The 19495-nt window shown below is 47.1% G+C and overlaps 1 protein-coding gene across 1 annotated transcript; it reads right to left on the reverse strand.

Annotated features, from left to right (window-relative positions):
- Nucleotides 1-1928: 1928 nt before the first annotated feature.
- LOC149274425 (xylosyl- and glucuronyltransferase LARGE2s) lies at nt 1929-7535 on the reverse strand. The gene is made up of 14 exons (XM_089505502.1): nt 7436-7535; nt 6941-7155; nt 6130-6212; nt 5269-5392; nt 4936-5107; nt 4742-4846; nt 4471-4583; nt 4253-4378; nt 3887-4039; nt 3299-3453; nt 2899-3177; nt 2557-2703; nt 2213-2408; nt 1929-2126 (listed from the first exon to the last, which is right to left on the reverse strand). The coding sequence occupies exons 1-14, from the start codon at nt 7533-7535 to the stop codon at nt 1929-1931; spliced, it is 2166 nt and encodes a 721-aa protein (XP_089361628.1).
- Between the last annotated feature and the right edge of the window lie 11960 nt (nt 7536-19495).

Consider the following 19495-nt stretch of genomic DNA (forward strand, 5'->3'; position numbering starts at 1 on the left):
GCCTGAAAGTGAAAAGTTTTCCAAAGTGCATTTGGTGCCTTTTGTACAGCGCTGTGGAATAGGACGGTGCTATATAAAAATGAACATAAACCCCAACCAGGGCAAATGAACTGTAAGGCTACATACAGCAGCTTTCAGGAAACCTAGAAACAGAATTCGCTGACAGATTGGCTCCATTCGGCCCCCCGTTTTTCCTGCTGTAACTACCTTAATCAGTCGTTGGTCTCTTCTTAGATTCAGGAGCCGTATGTCTATCCCATGCATGTTTAAATCCCCTCGCTGTATTAACCTCTACCACTTCTGCTGGGAGGCTGTTCTACATCTACCACCCTCTCAGTAAACTAAAATGAAAGCATATTTGGGAGACTTGTGCTATTCCGTATAGGACCAAGTCTTAAAGTCACATAATTCACATAAATCAACAGATAGAAAATGTGTTATGTGCCAAATGTGTTTTCAGTTGGAAACCCCGCTGGTCGGCGGATGCCACTCCAGAGATTTGCAGTACATGTAAAAAGTGGAGATTTACAAAATGTACAACCAACGCTAAATAAAAATAGTTTATTTAATACAGTTTTTGGCATAAGCCACCAATAAATATAAACGGTGTGCAAAATTAAAGGTAGGTTATAAAAAGTGAAACCGTCACCTCATAGCCCGCCGTTAATTCATTATTTTATTAATAATAACCACATCTTTGTGAATAAACTGGGGATTTACTCCGTTTAAAATAAACCCTTTGAATGCTGAGATCAGGACACACCAGGTAAGGCTGGGGAAATTTTTGTATATTTGCCATAATTGGATAAAGGGGACAAAAACAGACTTAGATCAGACCCAAAGGTGACCGTACACAACATATCTCCGGGAAGGCACACACAGGAAAGGGTTAAATTCCATTATGGCGTTAAATAAATGAGCAAAGTATACAATACACATCCACAGGTGTGTGAAACTTCTTGCTGTTTGGTGCACCCCCATTTCAGGAATATAAATCCCATCAGCCTCTTTCTAATTCTGCCTGAGGTTAATGGGAGTCATAGACCCAAAATGCTCACCAGCTTTTTTTCTTTTATTTTTAAGGAAAATGTGTTAAGGATTTTGTAATTTTTTGGTTAATTTTATGGTTAATTGTGACATCACACTCACCGATTCCTGCATGTTAGCGGACTGCGACTCGGCAAGAGGAAGACTTAGCGCTTAACCGTACACTTAAGGCTTTCTTCTTTAACCAGAGTCTTGGGTGTGCAGTTTAAACTTGGCACTGAAAGGGTTATGAAGCAGGGTTCAATAGAAAACCGTGGCAAGCCCTTAATCCTCAAAGCAGCAGATTAACATCCCTGCTCTATACATTACTGAGTAAAGCACCAGTACATGGGGTAGTCTATATCGTAAAGAAATGCCCCGAAATAAAACTGCAGAAAAATATATACAATATGTATAAAAAGTCTGGTACAAAAAGGATGGCATCGCGCTGTAAGAAAATGAGCATTTAAAAAAAACAAAAAATAGAATTAAGCAGGAATCCGGTCCTGATTGCTTCATTATTGATATTAAATAATTTAAATACAGATCTCTAAAAAGAGGCATGAAAAAAAAAAACGGCTATTAAAAAGGGAAGAGTCCCGTCCAGTGATTGTGACTAAAAATATCTCGATTGTCAGAAGTTCCCCTAAAAGAATAAAAAGCGAAAATCAAAACATGCTCTCAAGATTTGGTCGCTTTGGTTTCCCTCGATAAGAAAGACAAAGATTTCTTAAGGTTTTTCACTTTGATCCGGAGGCAGAAGCGCCAGAGCGTTCTCGGAGCCTCTCCACGGCCTTCACGTTAAAAGCAATGTTTGAACAACCAAAGTGACTACGACTCGGAGGGCCATCCGTTTCTTTTCTCTCTCGGAGTACAGAACGCTCGGCTTCATCGGTCTGAGGTCACCTGCTTCGTTCCACCGCGAGGTATTTCAAGGCCGCGGATCCGTAGCGTCGGGACAGGTCTTGGTGGAACTCCTCTTTAAGGGTCTGGACGCACAGACGGTAGTTTTCGCTCGATCGAAACTTCGAGATGTCAAAGCTGGGGGCGTGGGGCATGTGGATGATGAAAGCGTTGGGCAGAACCACGAGTTCGTATTCCTGGGAAGAGAGCGCAGGACGGTTATTACACAGAAGTCTCCTCCATGCCGAGCTTATGGTGATCCGCAGCGGTCGATCTGGAATACCTTTGCATCCAGCTCCATGATATGGGATACTTTGTTCCAGCCGAAGCCTAGGAACCGCTGGTCGTATTCCGGACAGTCCCGGCTGACAACCACGTACGGTTCAAAGTCTGGAGCCCAGTCTACGTGGTAGGGAGTCGTCGCTGTCCTCCACTTTGCATAGTTGGTGGGCGCGTGTCCTTTCTCCCACACATGATACCTAGAAGAAGCCACAGAACAATAATTATCTAACAATGTCTTCTGAAAAGATTCAAAAAGGATGTAAATATAGATAGAATTTGAGACAGGAAGATACGTTTGACACAGAAGTATAAAAAGGTAACCATAACCCCCAAAAAACATCTCACCTGAAGGTGTAGAGCGCCCCCATATCAAGCATGGATAGCAGCTCCGCTTTAGATTTTGGAAAAGATAAACGGTAACGTAGGGTTTCAAAGGCAGGAACTATAAGCGCCTTTTGAGTGTTGCCCGTATCCTGCTCTGCTATGGATTTCCTACGGATAGAAGGTCCAAGAGTGAGTGCGAGCGACCACAAATGGGATTAAGAAAAGATCAGGTGGCCCAAGGAGACTTTCTCGAGAAGGTATGTTTGGAGATAAAGTCCATGTTGATATTCGTGATAAGGAAGAAGAAGAAGAAGGTGGCCTGGACAAGGATGTAAAGGTTTAGTAGACAAGGTGCCCACTCACCTCAGGTACTCATAAAGTCCATACATGGGCAGGAAGTCTATGTCTGACAAAAAGACGTAGGGGGTCTGCGCGTTCTTCAGCGCCACGTTCCTCAAGAGGTTGACCGGGTAAAGCTGGCCCTCCTTGTACACTACGTGATAACCGATGTTGGTCCGAGACTGCAGCACCTCTGAGGCTTGAGCGTAGCGCAGGAACTGCTGCGCCTCGGCGTCGGACAGGTATAGAGCCAAACTCATGGGACCTTCCCAGTGCCGGCAGATCAGCTCCAGCATCTGCAGTCTATAAGAAAAAAGCGTTATATTACATTCCAGATATCACCAAACCTTCACCTCGAGGTACCTCGAGTATCTAAATCTGTTGTTTCCACCTTCAATTCTACGACTTCCAAGCCCGTCTTTACCTATCCATAGACAGCTGGGCCACCAGCGTGACATCATAGGCATCTGTCGGTGTTGTCTGGTGGGGAAGGAAGGAGAGGTGAACGCGGTGAGACGCCACGCTTTCCCGACGGAAGTCATAGCAGGGGTCTTCCTCGTTTAATTGTGCCAAAGCTGCCTGCAACAGCAGCAGAAGGGAACAGAGTTAAAGTTTGTTTTGGATGCCAGTTTAATAGAAAACAGATCAGATCACAAAAAAAAACAAAAAAACCGATTGCAGGATCCTGACTAACTAGATATTAACCCTCTTTTTAAGCCAGTTTTTTAATCCAATTTAGTGTCTTCATAACCAACGCAATTACTTAGTATTCTGTCCTATTTAAGATGACATTTTACTCTACAATGGCAAACAGTAACATTTATAGATATTTTATATCTGGAAATTGCCAGGCCGATGTCTATGGAATCGGTTCAGAAACAAAATATTATAATCTGACCCAAGGAACCAATAGGAAACACAATAAACGTGTCCCTTATAATACCCTACACACACGCAAACACACACGCAAACACTATAACACGGAGAGAGAACATTCCGAATAGAATCAAACCTCATCTTGCTGTTCAGCATCAGTCGGACAGCCAATCAGCTCCCTACGTAGGAGGCTCCCGTCGTACTCCAAAAAGGTCAGGTACAGGGTTCGGAAAAGCTCAACGTGTTTGTTTTTGACCCGCAGTTTGTGGGGAGAATTCCAGTGGATCACCTGGGCAACGGGCAGAGAAGAAAAGCAGAAAAATATTTACAAATCAAACAGTGGTCAGGGTCAAACGGGGCCAAGTCAGGAGAAGGAACACATTCTCGTTATCAACATTTATACAACCCTATTAAAAAAATAAAATAAAAAAAAAAGGTAATAAAACCAACCCTAGACTATTTAAATGGTTGCATTGATTTCCCTTCTGGACAGGCGCCGTACCTTGAGATCGGCCAGCTCACTGTAACATTGCTCGGACCGCGTGTGGTCGGACAACTGAACGTTCCAGTAGCAGGGGAGCTGATACACCAGGGTGGGGGAGCTCTTTATAACCGCATTAAATATGTCCTAAGTGACAGAGAAAGGGGGAGGGGAAAGCTTGATATGGGACTTAAAAAAGCCAAACTCTGGCAAGCGTACAACTTCCTCGCCGTTATCACCTGGTCAGCTAAGGAGGTACTCAACATGTTCATCAGTTCTCGCTCAGCTGTCAGACGCCACATCTCCTCCCAGCCAATCAGACGCAGCCTGTCAAGGAGCAGTAGGATGACCCCTGATGGAGAAATGAAGGTATTACTAGCCAATTATGCCCAGGTTTTCAGCCCTGTGGTGTTGCCCAGGCGTACAGCTGAGGGTCTGTAGAGCAGGAGATGACCATCTCTGTTGGAGCCACAGGTGGACCTGAAAAGGGGGTAGTCCATTAGTGCTCACCTGTATTAAAACCACGACCCAGGGCTGGCCATGGTTTGTGGTTCTTCCAGAGGTTGCCCAAATACCAGTCACTCTGATTCTCCACCAAACCGAGAACCTGGTCGCCTAACGGAGATAAGACCAAAAGACGGACACGGTGAAGGAAGAACGACAAAGATGGAAAATTACGCGCCTTGCTGCCTAAAACAAGGTACCTGTGAATTTTCGGAAGATGGCCCACAGCTCAGCAATGTCGGTAGCGAAGGTAATGTCAGTGTCCAGCACAATGACCTTGGAGAGGTCAGACGGTAGCGCTTTAGTGAGGGTCAGCTTCATTAACCCATAAATTCCTGAGTAGTGTTTGTTGGGGATCCAAGAAACCTCTGGCTAGAATGAAACATGAAAAGGTGGTTGAGGAGGCTGAGACATTCAATCATAATTCAAAAATGATAAGAATTCAGTACTAACTGGAAAAATTAAGAAGAATCTGAAAATTATTTTTTTACATTTAACACAAAGCTGGTTGTGCTCCATAATCTGATATTTACTTTAAGCTCGCTGGCGTTATAGAAGCTGATCTTCAAGGACGGCACCATCCACGTCTTAAAAAGGTTTCCCAGAACATTCAAAGCCACGGCGTCGGCGATCAGGTGGAGATGCAGCGGGTTTCTCCTGCAAAGGGACAGCAATGTGTTAAACCGGCACACAACATGTCCTCACCAGTAAACGTGACTTAATAACACATCCAACGGGCCACCAACAGCCCAACTCTACTCCTGAGATCAAGATGAATTAAATGCTATGACCATTATAAAAAAAAACCGAAACTCAACACAATTTATTATATTAATATATCTTTTATTCCTTGTTTAAAGCAAATGCAATCCAACTTTATTCTATTGTTACTGCTGACATTACACAGCATGAAGGACTATGGGAGATGGAGTCCTAAAGCCCTTCACATCCCCCGAGAACTCTCTGGGATTGGCCTGGAGTCTCCGAGTGAAATGCGGCTTCTCTGGGGTCTCCAGGTCACCCCCCCCCCTTTTCTCTGGGCAGGAGGGTAGTTTTTGACCACACCTACTCCCTGCCCATTTAAAGCCATCTACGGCTAGCCCCACCCCTGTGTGCAGCTAGTTCCACCCCATATCTGGATAGCTCAGCCCCTTTGTGAAGCCGCTTCTGCCAAAGAGGGAGAGCTTGGGGTACCCAGGTACTCTAAATACCATATTCATGGAGTAACAGGAGATTGGTCAGTGTATGCGAAACACGTCAGCTGCCCATTAAGGCGTTCTTTTTAATATAATTCTACTTAATTAACATTTATTTATTAACACGGCTCTGGAATCTTAAAAGTTTTAATACATCAGCAATTATTTTAACCCCGGCGTCTCCCCCCTGTACTTTACCTGTGAAAGAGTATGGATTTCACCAGGGTCACCACGTCTCTGCTACTGTTATGTCCGGCACAGACGATCGCAACATGGATCAGCTGAGAGACAGACAGACAGAGAGACAGACAGAGAGAGAACATTAGGGAACGTGACTGCCGATGGAGGACGTCGAACTGAAAAGATCCGCGAGGCTGAGAGAGGGAAGCATTTCCGAATTTATGGAGAGACCAACAACTAGTCATGTGTGAGAGGTTAACAAGACTGAGGATCTCAGAGCCTGAGATTAAGGAGCTTACAAAAACTGTAGCAACCCCTTTCCTGATCAGAGGATCACATTTCTTAGGTAATGAACCCCCCCCCCCCCAGTCTTAAGGCGAAGGGGCAGATTCTCAAGGTCACAAGATGACTCCTTCCTATTCTACACCGCTGTGATCATGCAGGAGACAATCAGAGCTTTTACCTACCATTGATATTCCTGCTTGCATGCATGCCATTTGGGTAACACCTTCGGAGAGTCACTACATTAAATCTTCACGATGGTCTATTAAAGGGTTAATAGGTCAGCTCATTTAGAAAGTTCCCAGGTACGCCAGTGAAATCATTACCTAAAACACAGGCGACCTTACCGAGGGGCTCCATGATGTCCTCACAAGCGGGGGTTTTTATGTGCACCGCAATTAGAATGTTCCGGCTCCCACAGTTGGCGTTTTGTTGCATGAAACATACGTGACGGACTATTAAAGGATAATTATTTATCTCGGGATCAGCTCACGTGGAAAGAGTACAAAGTTCCTGGGCACAGACAGGTAAGAACGCCTCGCCTCACCTCGCACTTCTCCGTCAAACTCCTCTGCTCACAGCGGGTTCCGTTGTCTTTTGGGGTTTCCCTTTCATCTCTCGCATCCTCGTTCCGGAGCTCTGCCAGTTGGAGACGCAGCCTCCTGTTCTCCTCCACGGCTTCCCGCAGATGGACCTCCAGCTCCTGATGAGAGGGGGATCTGGGCGAGAAGTGCGGGCCTACGGGCTTCGGAGACTGTCCATCTGAGAAGAAGACAACCACGGAACATCAGCACAGACAGCGAGGTGGGAAACCTGACTCAACCGCCAACGTTCTCATAGGTTCTAGATTCCTCAACGCCAACTAATACATTTTAATTTAAAGTTTCTAGATTGTCTAGGACTATAAATTGGATTCTCTGACGCCATATTCAGAGGCACTCCTTCGGAACTCGAGCCCGGAACCCACGCTGCTGCCTTTTAGTTATCGAGCCAGATCTCTGCATTCTAAACCTTCACCAAAATCACTTCTGGATTCACTCACATTCTGCGTCGCCCGCGAGAAGGAACAGCAAGGTCACAAACGAGAGCAGCATCAAGGTGGCCACCAGCAGCTTGGTCTTGCTCCGGCACAGGAGAAGCATGATGCGGACGCACAATCCTCCGACGCAGGTGGGTTTGTTGGGACCCTTCAGGTAGGAAAGTCCAGAATCAGAGCCGGCAACATCCTATAACCTGCGTGCGACGCCAAGGAAGAGGAGACCATCAGAACCCAACTCTGGCAAATCATTGACATTGTATCCACGGCAACCCGGAACGACAACGGGGTCTGCCGCGCACCGGTTATTTATTAATCAAATGAAAAACAGACGAGGCTGCGTCTAATTAGGATTATGAGGACACGCCGCGCATAAAACCCGGGCTCTGTCTTTTAATAAGAGAGCGGCAAAGCATAACTCCCCCTCCCCCGATAAAAGTTCCGCATTATTATAAAATAGTTTTTACTCGCGTCCGGAACTCCCCCGAAGCTCCAGCTTTTCAGCTTTCACCACGACTGTTTACTGAATGAAAGGAGATGAGAAAATTATGGAGCTGCGCATGATCATTAGATTTTTTCTTTAGGAATTTGTACTCATTCACCAATAAATGTTTATATAATAATAAATAATAATAATAAATAAAGGGATGTAACAAAGCGCAGGAGGGGAGTTTTAGTTCAAAGAAGGAGAAACGTTAGAACGAGAGACCGGAATCTAACACTAGAGGGTCAGAGGATTAGAGATATGAAAGGAAGTTTCACTTTTCTGAGAGAGTGGTAGATAAGTGGAACAGCCTCCCAGCATCTTTATGCATGACGTATGCGCAAACAGACACAGACAAAACACAAGATAAGAAGAAGAGTCTCTCGAGAAAGAGGGAAGGTCAAAAATGTTTGCAATAAGCGGCTAAAAGCAAATGTAATTTCCGTAAATCATCCTGGACTCGCTTAAAAAAGCAAAGATTAAGAAATACTTATTCCTAAAACATTTACGTTCAAGTGAAAACCCCCTCTCCCCGCCGTACCCCTCGGAGACCTTCTCCTGGCGAAAAACGGCTGAATTTGGTTCTTTAAAGCAATAAAGAAAAAAGAAAAAAAAGAAAAAAAAATGTATTTGATGTATTCTGTGTTTATCTTTTTCTGCTGAGCCCCCCCCCCCTCCGTTACATATTTTGGATCAATTATTATTATTGTTATTTTTTTAAAGGTTAAAAAAAAAAAAAATCCAAATCTAGATATACGCACAAATAATAAAAATAAATAAAAAAATGTAAATAATAAATAAAATTGTCCTATTTTGGTTATATTCCTTTCGGCGCCAGAAAGCGGTTGTTACAGATCAGTAGAAATGATACTTTTAGCGCAGATTATATATATATATATATATATAATATATACATAAACAGGGCACAGCGATAATTACACAGCGCAGGGAAAAGCGAATTAAGAGAAGGGAAGTCTGGCGACGAACGTGTAATTAAAGGCAATTTACGGAGCGGATGATCCGGGCTCTTCCCGTCTCTGGAATGTTATCACGCAGGCGGATATCTCGCATGAAATCCCGGGGTGCGTTACAGGTAGGACTCACAAAGACAATTTCAGGCATGTCTCGGAGCTCCGCAATCCCCGAATCCGCCACCCAGCCCTGCGGGTGTTCGGATAACGAGGCTTGTAACTAAATAAATACACAAAAGGCCGGCTCGGTACTAAAGATTAATGAGGTTTTTTTTTTTTAGATATATATTTTAGAATGCTGTTTAATAAAAATTCCTTGGAGTTAATGCAAAAAAATAAATACATTTAGAAAAAAAATCATCCCTAAAAAATGAAATCTTCTCGGTTTTTTTGTAATATTCAGTTTTTTATGAGAGAGAATGTAGCGTTTTTTTCCCTGTTGCATGAACTATTAGCGTAACTTTTAATCTCTTTACGCAGATAACGCTCACGTTTTGCCTTTTGAGGTTAAATTGTATCGTTTCCTCGCGTTGCGGATCTGCTGGTTACAAAGTGTTCTGTATAGCTGAAGAGTTCTGCGGGGAAGATTACGCCGAGCGGAGTTGTTCTGAGATTAAGCGAAACACCGGATTTAGTAGAAAAAAGCGAAAGATATCTTTCATACAAAGGGAACCGTTACAGGCTTCATGTTCTTAGACCGTCCCACGCGGAGCGTGAATTGGCTGCAGTCATTTGGGGTACAGCTCTGACCCCCGGCCCCCCTCCCTTCTCTCCCCATCATCCAGTCTTCACCCCACGGGCCCCGTCAGCGGCCCCGTCACGCACCAATCAGCGGCGAGCGGAGGGAAGGGGTCCGTTTGCTGCCACGTCCCACACCTGTACACAGCGCAAGCTGGCGGATAATCCCGCGTCAGCAGGTCACGGCGCGGAGCGAGAGATCGCAACGGTGCGAAAATCTCTCATGTTTAAGAATTTCTACAAACCGTCACGGCGCGCAGAGGACTTCAGGAAACGAGTGAAAGTCCGCCGGCTTACGGCCGCATCTAGAACACGATGGGAAAGAATAAAAGGTTCTAGATACACGTTATAAGGTGCAGCTCTGTTCTGCTCCTTCCAGAAGACAAAGGGTTACAAGGTGTCTGCCTGGCGGCGGCTCCACGCTCCTTGGAATGAAGTGTTTGAGAGGAGGTGTGTGAAGCGGGGGAGAGGGAGCCGCACAGATCTGTGCTCAAGGTCACAACTACCCCGGCGGGGGCACAAAAACTACTGTGCTCTGAAAAAGACGTGGCCTCCGGCAACAAAATCCTGTCACCGCCGGCCCCGACACGCACCCCTGCGGCTACGGGATTCTACACGGATTTGCCCATTTCTGCATCCTCCGGATTAATAATCAGCCCCGCAAAAACTCTGCGCCAAAAACAAAAAAAAAACGCACTTCGGTGACATAATCGCCCTTTTGTCTTTTTTTGGCATAAAAGCCGAGCGCGGCTCATACAGGATCCTCTCCACCACCCACTTTATATAAAGCCGATTGTTCATTGTAGTCTCACCTCTGAGCGGATAACCCGCCGCTCACACTCAGAACTTGGACCCCGCCGGCAGATCGGCCCCATTCGGCCCCCATCCAGTCGCCCGTTTCTCTTACTTTAAAGACCTCGTTGGTCTCGTCTTAGATTCAGGAGCCATATGTCTATCCCATGCATGTTTAAATCCCCTCACTGCATTAGCCTCTACCACTTCTGCTGGGAGGAAGTTCCACTTATCTACCACCCTCTCAGTAAAGTTAAAACTTTCGTTCCCATTTAGCCCCTGACCCCCTAGTTTTAGATTATGTTTTTTTCTCCTGCACGCTTACGCTTGAGCGTTCCGGGGGTTCTCTTCGCCATGGAAAGCATTACTCTAAGAGCGTTTGGGGTATTTAAATCACATTTTTTTTAGCGACAGACGCAGAGCTCGCACTCTTCCAGCACAGAGAGTTGGCAGCCGTAATAAGTCCTCTTATCCGGTTTCGGGAAGGATACGCGTTCTCTACACAATCAGAAGGAGGCCGCCAGATTTATTTTGGTCTTCGAGGGGATCGTCCCGGCACCAAACAGGCACAGAAGCTTCATCCAGCAAACAGCTGGTTAAATAATTGCCCCTCTAACGTACCCCCCCCCCGCCATAAAATCAGTACCTGCTCCCAGTGCAACGGTTTGGCCCAGATGAGGACACGCGGTGACCTTTCACTGCCGGAGTCAGAGGTACAAGGAACGCCGCCATACACCGGGGGGTTAAAGCTTTGTGTGAATGGGGGAGGAATAAGCTTTGAGTTCTTTCCTCTGTCTGGGGTACTCACCTTCCTCGAGTGTCCTCTCCGGCCCGTCGGAGGCAGAGGGGATCGAGGGGCATCCAGCGGCCGCAGGTAACTTCAGCCCGACTTCTCTCCTGACTGCCGGGGAGATTCAAAGTGCAGCCTCCTGATCCCAGAGACAAAAAGGATGAGGGGAGGGCAACGTGCGAAGCTCCCGCCCCCTACCTGCAACCTTAAACCGCCCCCTTTATCAACGTCTCCTCCCCCAACACAGCCGGCCAATCAGCTGCAGGTCCCGGGCAAAGGGGCGGATCGGATTAACAGGCTGATATGATCCAGGTTGGCGAATGACTCCAGGAGGTAAAGAATCTCCATTAACGGCAAACGGCAGAGCCTGAAAGGGACGCAAAACCAAGAAAAAAAACAATAAAAGCCACTGCCGGCCGACCAGCACAACCTACCAACACAGCCGGCCGGCGGATCGGCCCCAACCGGCCCCGGCTAGTCACCCAATGCTTCTGCTGTAAAGACTCAAACCTTAATCAGTCGTTGGTCTCATCTTAGATTCAGGAGCTGTATGCCTATCCGATGCCTCACTGTATTAGACTCTACCACTTCTGCTGGGAGGCTCTTCTATGTATTCACCACCTTCTCACTAAAGTCAAAGTACTGCTCAGACCCTTTCCCTGCCGCTCTGAATGTTCTGTCCACGTAGAAAACACCGTACCCCCCCCCCGCTTTATTCTCCGTCAGATAGCGGTTTTCGATTAGCAGAAAATAAAGAGCGTGATAATCGGGCTCTGAAGGAGTTAAGGGGAAGGGGAGATTAATTTCTGCCCCTGACAGCCCCATTTATATCTGCGGGGGGGGGGGCACCACGGATGGTTACATATGTGACGGCGTATAATTAAAAACATGGTTATATTAGGGAGGAGAAGGCAAAGATAGGGACTTTCCAGGAAACCCGAGACAGTTGGCGAGTGTGACGAGCCGCTTACACCAGACAGAGGACGAGCCGCAGAGAGATCGAGGAATGTAACATTTACCCCTCACACCAAAATACCCCCCACCCTACATTCCGGGAAATGCCGTTTGAACGCGCGTGCGAGAACCCCTAAGGGGTGCGAGGAATGTGTGACGGGGTGGAATAAATACACACATCACGGGGGGGCAAAAAGAAAAAATAGCCCCCAACTGGCCCAGCCCGTTCTACCAGCCACACAAAATCCACGTAACTTTCTGTGATAATTCAATACTTGTGCTTGACCCCAACCCCTCTACTGCACGGCTATTCTAGGCATCTACTACTCCTGTGCAGCGATCCCTCTTTTTCACGCCCGGTTGTCATTCTATCCCATTTATTACACCTCCTGGAAACACCTGGCCGGCGGGTTGTGGGGGGGTCCAGGTACCTGGCTGGGGGAGGGTCCCTAGAGAAATCTTTGCTCTTGGTTTCATTAAAAGAACGGATAGAATGAACGGATGCGCTGAGGAGGTGTCTGCAGGGCGTCACGCTTCGCTGGAGAGGCCGGACCTCTTCTACCCCCCCCCCCCGGGGCAAACAATTCTGGGCAACTCTCATATACATAAGCAAAGCAAACACCCCCCGGGGTTACTCGCTCACCGTGCAGCTGGCGGCTCTAATGAATCCGCAAACCTCCCGCGGCTTCCGCCGTTTACCTCGTTCGTCTCTTTTTACTTTCTAAGCGAGTGCGACGGCAGCCGATACCACGGAGAAACTTTCAATATCACGACTTTCTATAAATAATCGGTATTTTACTTTATGGAGAGGGTGGTAGATAAGTAGACCAGCCTTCCAGCAGAGGTGGTAGAGGCTAATACAGCAATGGGACTTAAACATGCGTGGGATAGACGTGCGGCTCCTGAATCTAAGACGAGACCGACGAGGTTGAGTCTTTACAATAGGAGAAACGGGCGACTAGACAGGGGCCGAGAGGGGCCGATCTGCTGGCGGGATCTATTTCTAGTCTAGTACTTGGAACGACGTTCCGGACGCTGCGTTAAGTTACCGATTGGGTGGATTGTGGAACATATTGTTATTATTTATTGGTTTATATAGCGCCATCATATTCCGGAGCGGCGTACAAAGGGGAGACGCGACATAACAAGCAGCATATAGAATAACAATTTGAGGAGGGCCCAGGAGCTTACAATCTAGAGACCGCATCCGGCGCCACCCATCAGCGCTTCAAACGTTTCATCCGAGTCCAGCCGGCCCCTGCCAGATTATCCCGGCTCCCCGGAGTCTGCGCAGGTACAAAGCGCTTCCCAGGCCGGAGAGATTAAAGCCCCGGCGGAGATCAGACGGGGGCTCGGAGTCCGAACAAAACTCTGCCTCCTGCCTCCGATCCCCAGATAATCCTCACGCCAACAATAATAATAACCGGACGTGCCGGGGGCAGCCGCCGGGGGCCACTCCGGCCCTCAAACAGAAAGCGGCCACTTAATTAGAAGCCATTCCTAGCCCTATTTTTTGGGTAAATGTTGCATTCCGGAAATAAATGGGGGGAGAAAAGTCGGTTTATGGGAATTTTTTGCACCAGCAACATAATCTGAAACGCGAGGAAGTTTCTCTTTGCCAAGAGCATGGATGTGTATGTGTGAGTGTGTGTTAGCAGGGATGCGTGTGTGTGTGTGTGTGTGATAGCATGGATGCGTGTGTGTGTGATAGCATGGATGCGTGTGTGTGTGCGTGAGAGCATGGATGTGTATGTGTGAGTGTGTGAGAGCATGGATGTGTATGTGTGTGAGAGCATGGATGTGTATGTGTGTGTGTGTGAGAGCATGGATGTGTATGTGTGTGTGTGTGATAGCATGGATGCGTGTGTGTGTGAGCATGGATGTGTATGTGTGTGTGTGTGCGTGAGAGCATGGATGTGTATGTGTGAGTGTGTGTTAGCATGGATGCGTGTGTGTGTGTGTGATAGCATGGATGCGTGTGTGTGTGTGTGATAGCATGGATGCGTGTGTGTGTGTGTGTGATAGCATGGATGCGTGTGTGTGATAGCATGGATGCGTGTGTGTGATAGCATGGATGCGTGTGTGTGATAGCATGGATGCGTGTGTGTGTGTGATAGCATGGATGCGTGTGTGTGTGTGTGATAGCATGGATGCGTGTGTGTGTGTGTGATAGCATGGATGCGTGTGTGTGTGTGTTAGCATGGATGTGTATGTGTGAGTGTGTGTGAGCATGGATGTGTATGTGTGAGTGTGTGTGAGCATGGATGTGTATGTGTGAGTGTGTGTTAGCATGGATGTGTATGTGTGAGTGTGTGTTAGCAGGGATGCGTGTGTGTGTGTGATAGCATGGATGCGTGTGTGTGTGATAGCATGGATGCGTGTGTGTGTGTTAGCATGGATGTGTATGTGTGTGTGTGTGAGAGCATGGATGTGTATGTGTGTGTGTGTGATAGCATGGATGCGTGTGTGTGTGTGATAGCATGGATGTGTGTGTGTGTGAGCATGGATGTGTATGTGTGTGTGTGTGCGTGAGAGCATGGATGTGTATGTGTGAGTGTGTGTTAGCATGGATGCGTGTGTGTGTGATAGCATGGATGCGTGTGTGTGTGTGTGATAGCATGGATGCGTGTGTGTGTGTGTGATAGCATGGATGCGTGTGTGTGATAGCATGGATGCGTGTGTGTGTGTGATAGCATGGATGCGTGTGTGTGTGTGATAGCATGGATGCGTGTGTGTGTGTGTGATAGCATGGATGCGTGTGTGTGTGTGATAGCATGGATGCGTGTGTGTGTGTGATAGCATGGATGCGTGTGTGTGTGTGATAGCATGGATGCGTGTGTGTGTGTTAGCATGGATGTGTATGTGTGAGTGTGTAGGAGCATGGATGTGTATGTGTGAGTGTGTAGGAGCATGGATGTGTATGTGTGAGTGTGTAGGAGCATGGATGTGTGTGTGTGTGTGTGAGCATGGATGTGTGTGTGTGTGGGAGCATGGATGTGTATGTGTAAGTGTGTGTTAGCATGGATGTGTATGTGTGGATGTGTGTGAGCGTGGATGTGTGTGAGCGTGGATGTGTGTGAGCGTGGATGTGTGTGTGTGGATGTGTGTGAGCGTGGATGTGTGTGTGTGTGTGTGTGTGTGTGTGAGCGTGTGCGTGTTAATGGCGGGTTTTTGCATGTGTGTGTGAAACATTCCAAACCGTGCAGGGAGGGGCGAGCAGACTCGCTTTATAGTCTGGTCTGCGTAATTTTGACGTTTTTTTGCAATTATTTCCCTTTTAATGAATTACAGCACAATTTGTAAATTAATCTTTAACCCTTTCAATTCTCTTACAGTGCGTTGAACCCCCCCCCCCTCTCATTATCCCACATCTAGTCTGCCCATTTTTCCTGATAAAAACCCAAATCTTAATCAATCCTCGAATTAGAAAGTGGGTATGAGCAAAAAACAGCAAAACCCCCCAAAAGAAATGATTTAAAAAGAAAAATATATCATTTAATAACATATAAAAAAATCGATTTAAAAAAAATTCCGATATACAAAGTACTAAACTTTCTAATAGATCGACACATTCCTGAGATAACGTGATAAAAATGTTCAGTACGATAAAATGTGCGTTTCACTGAATTCTGGGGTTATTTACCGAATTCCAGGCTTAAACACGAAACGCGGTTATTTATTTAATTTCCCCGAAGTCGTGAAACGCGTCGGCCTGCGAATGATCTGGTGTTGCCCAGAATCGTCAGAAATACGGGGGGGTTTGATGGAATTTGGTTAATGACCTCGGAGACGCTGCACAGAAAATTATTTTCACGTTAGGAATGTTCCAACTTATTTAAAAAAATATTTTATTATATAAAATGTATTTTTTTTATTATTTTGCATTATATATGTTTACCAATAAATAAATATTCCGAAAATTTATATTTTATTTTATGAAGGTGCATTTTTTTGGCTTTTGCTTAATCAGTCGTTGGTCTCGTCTTAGATTCAGGAGCCGTATGCCGATCCCATACATGTTTAATACCCTCACTGTATTACCCTCTACCACTTCTGCTGGGAGGCTCTTCCAGTTATCTACCATCCTCTTCTAAAACCTTCATTACACAGACTGTGCGAGCGAACGCCGAGCCTCGCGGGTGGACTCATACAAACAGAAACCAGAACGAGAAGTCCGAAGGTCAGAGGCTGGAGGAAGGCGTGCAGGAGACGGAAAAAGATTGCAACCTGAACAGGCAGATATTCGCGAGCGGCAGATCAGGAAATTGCTTTTCTCGCCCCATCGGGGGGCTGTTATCGGGGGCCACAACCGCAACAACATGCCGAGAGCGATAAAGTCACGGTCCAGCTGTACGCTCAGTGTCTGCGACTTCCACACATCCTTCATTCAGTGTGTGATATTCTACCATGTCTGCTGGGAGGCTATACAGTGAATCCACTACCTTTTCAGTAAAGTAACAATAGTTCTCAACGTCACTAAAACAGATAAACCCCAACGATCCGAGCCTCACATTAACATTATAAATAACGATCAGTATATATACACACACAGTATATATATATATATATATGAGAAAGACCACCGGATACAAGGGGGCTTCACAATCAGGCCCATTCGGCTAGTCTGCCCACCTGATGTAGAGACGGAGACCTCAACAGTCTTGTGCTGGATTCAGGAGCCGTATCCCTAGCCCATGCATATGGAAATTCTCTCACTGTATTAGCCTTTACCACTTCTGCTGGGAAGCTGTTCCACTTTTCTACCAATATACATACATTCAGCAAACGATACAATGTAGCAGCCAGGTCCGCGTTCGCAGGCGCCGTGTACATTATTTATAGACCAAGTCTCAAGATACATCGCCCAGCTTCCTATCCGTAACGCACCGGCTAGAAGGAGAGCCGGGAAGAAACCGCAGCACGCCGGTGACCGTCAATCAACGAAAGGTTATTTTAAGAATATGAGGGATGAAGATCCGCCGCCCAGGGCTGGAGGTTATTTTGAGAGTGAATGGATTTGTATTTATTTTTTGCAAACCACTAATGATCAGCTTTTTACAGACTCAGACCCTCTCCGCAGGGGAGTAGGTGCAATGTAATCACTGCCTTATAAAAGCCACAGAAACCCACAACAGCTGCAAATAACCAGACACACGGATTACGGATCGCAAGCTCTTGGGACTAATGCAGCCTGATGTATTCCTGGCAGGGAAAGGAATCTGCTTCGCAACAACCACAGACTGCCCCCCCCACTCAACAGCTGATCTATTTGCAGAATAACCCCCCCAAAAGACACCTCTACTGACTGTCACTAGCAACCTGCCCCCCCGCAGATAATACCCCGTCACCACCAACCTGCCCCCCCGCAGATAATACCCCGTCACCACCAACATACCCCCCCGCAGATATTACCCTGTCACCACCAACCTACCCCCCACAGATATTACCCTGTCACCACCAACATACCCCCCCGCAGATATTACCCTGTCACCACCAACCTACCCCCCCCGCAGATATTACCCTGTCACCACCAACCTACCCCCCCGCATATATTACCCTGTCACCACCAACCTGCCCCCCCGCAGATATTACCCTGTCACCACCAACATACCCCCCCGCAGATATTACCCTGTCACCACCAACCTACCCCCCCCGCAGATATTACCCTGTCACCACCAACCTACCCCCCCGCATATATTACCCTGTCACCACCAACCTACCCCCCCGCAGATATTACCCTGTTACCACCAACCTGCCCCCCCGCAGATATTACCCTGTCACCACCAACCTGCCCCCCCGCAGATATTACCCTGTCACCACCAACATACCCCCCTGCAGATATTACCCTGTCACCACCAACCTACCCCCCCCCGCAGATATTACCCTGTCACCACCAACCTACCCCCCCCGCAGATATTACCCTGTCACCACCAACATACCCCCCCGCAGATATTACCGTGTCACCACCAACCTGCCCCCCCGCAGATATTACCCTGTCACCACCAACCTGCCCCCCCGCAGATATTACCCTGTCACCACCAACCTACCCCCCCGCAGATATTACCCTGTCACCAGAGACACTGCCTGTATCACAGCCCAGCCACAGAGATTTACCCCTTTAACCCTGTCCATGTTACCCTACCCCACCCACCTGCCCCACTGACTTATCAATACCCGATTGCCCCTGACACTACTATAGTTGCCCCTGACAACCGCATCCCATAATTCCACTGCAACCAAAAATACACCTTTCATATACATGTATGAAATAATTACCCCTGACCCCACATACATGTATAATATAATTACCCCTGCCCCCTCATATACATGTATATAATAACTGTATTACTGGATTAACCCTAAATACCCCACTGATTTGACATTATTGCATTCACTCAATTTGTAATCCTGTATGGCCACCCCTTATAACCACCCCTATTATAAAACTAGCCATTAACTTCCCCCCTGTGCCCACCACGCGCCCGGTTATTGCCCCACGAACTATGAAAATGCCCATTCTTTGCCCAGATTCACGCAGCAGCCTCACTTTATTGCCCACTGAAGCCTCTGGCGCTCCCCCGGTCTCGGTTTATTGCCCCTACCTCTGTTTCTAGAGGAAATGCTCAAGAACCTTCTACATTTGGATCCCAGCGTCTCCCGGTCCGGCTCCAGCGTCTCCCAGTACGAGTCTCCCCCTGCGATCATAAGCCGTACACATTTCGCTCGATGCGATCGGCAATCGATTACCATATCCGCCCACAGATTGCGTGAGCCTCGCGCATCCCTTTCCAGACGCTACCCAATCCCTCTTCAAATGGGCGTGTCTATTGGCTTTAGGCCGCACCTCTAAAAGGGACCGTGCAACCCAATCGTAACATACATGATAGAAAAGAAAAAAACAACTGAAGATAAAGCAGCTGGAAACTTTAATAGCAGTCTTATAGTGATGGGAGTTGCAGATCAAGATCCATTCAATGCCTTTTCCTGCTTTAATTGCTAGGATGATGTGAGTTGTAGTCCACCATAGCTAAGAAAACGACTGACGCCTAACCCTTGAGACGTATCATCAGATTGCAAGCTCTTGGGAACAGTTCTCCTCTCTGGCTCCCTCCCTTTGCATTATTCCCTAATGATCTCGCAGTCTCCTCGTATTTTTCCCATTATTACTTTCATTTATCCGAATCAAACATCCTTACATTAAAAAAAAAAGTCACCCAAACATCATACACAATCTGTCAGACAGGAAGGGGTTATCTAACGCTCTGCTGGCTCCTCCCCCTGGGGGTGGGGCGGATCCTGCTTGGCACGGCAGACCAGGAAGAGGTGAGGGAGGCAGG

The sequence above is a fragment of the Sceloporus occidentalis genome, unplaced genomic scaffold, assembly GCF_023333645.1.
Source record: "Sceloporus occidentalis isolate IW3139 unplaced genomic scaffold, rSceOcc1.0.p SCAF_331, whole genome shotgun sequence".
In the NCBI taxonomy this organism is placed as follows: domain Eukaryota; kingdom Metazoa; phylum Chordata; class Lepidosauria; order Squamata; family Phrynosomatidae; genus Sceloporus; species Sceloporus occidentalis.

Excerpts from the sequence above, each read along its gene's own strand:
- LOC149274425 (XM_089505502.1), bottom strand. The coding sequence starts at position 7,535 with ATGCTTCTCCTGTGCCGGAGCAAGACCAAGCTGCTGGTGGCCACCTTG. Across the intron at positions 6,213-6,940 it reads GTTTGACGGAGAAGTGCGAG|CTGATCCATGTTGCGATCGT; the intron begins GTGAGGCGAGGC and ends TCTGTCTCTCAG. Across the intron at positions 2,127-2,212 it reads TCATGGAGCTGGATGCAAAG|GAATACGAACTCGTGGTTCT; the intron begins GTATTCCAGATC and ends CTCTCTTCCCAG.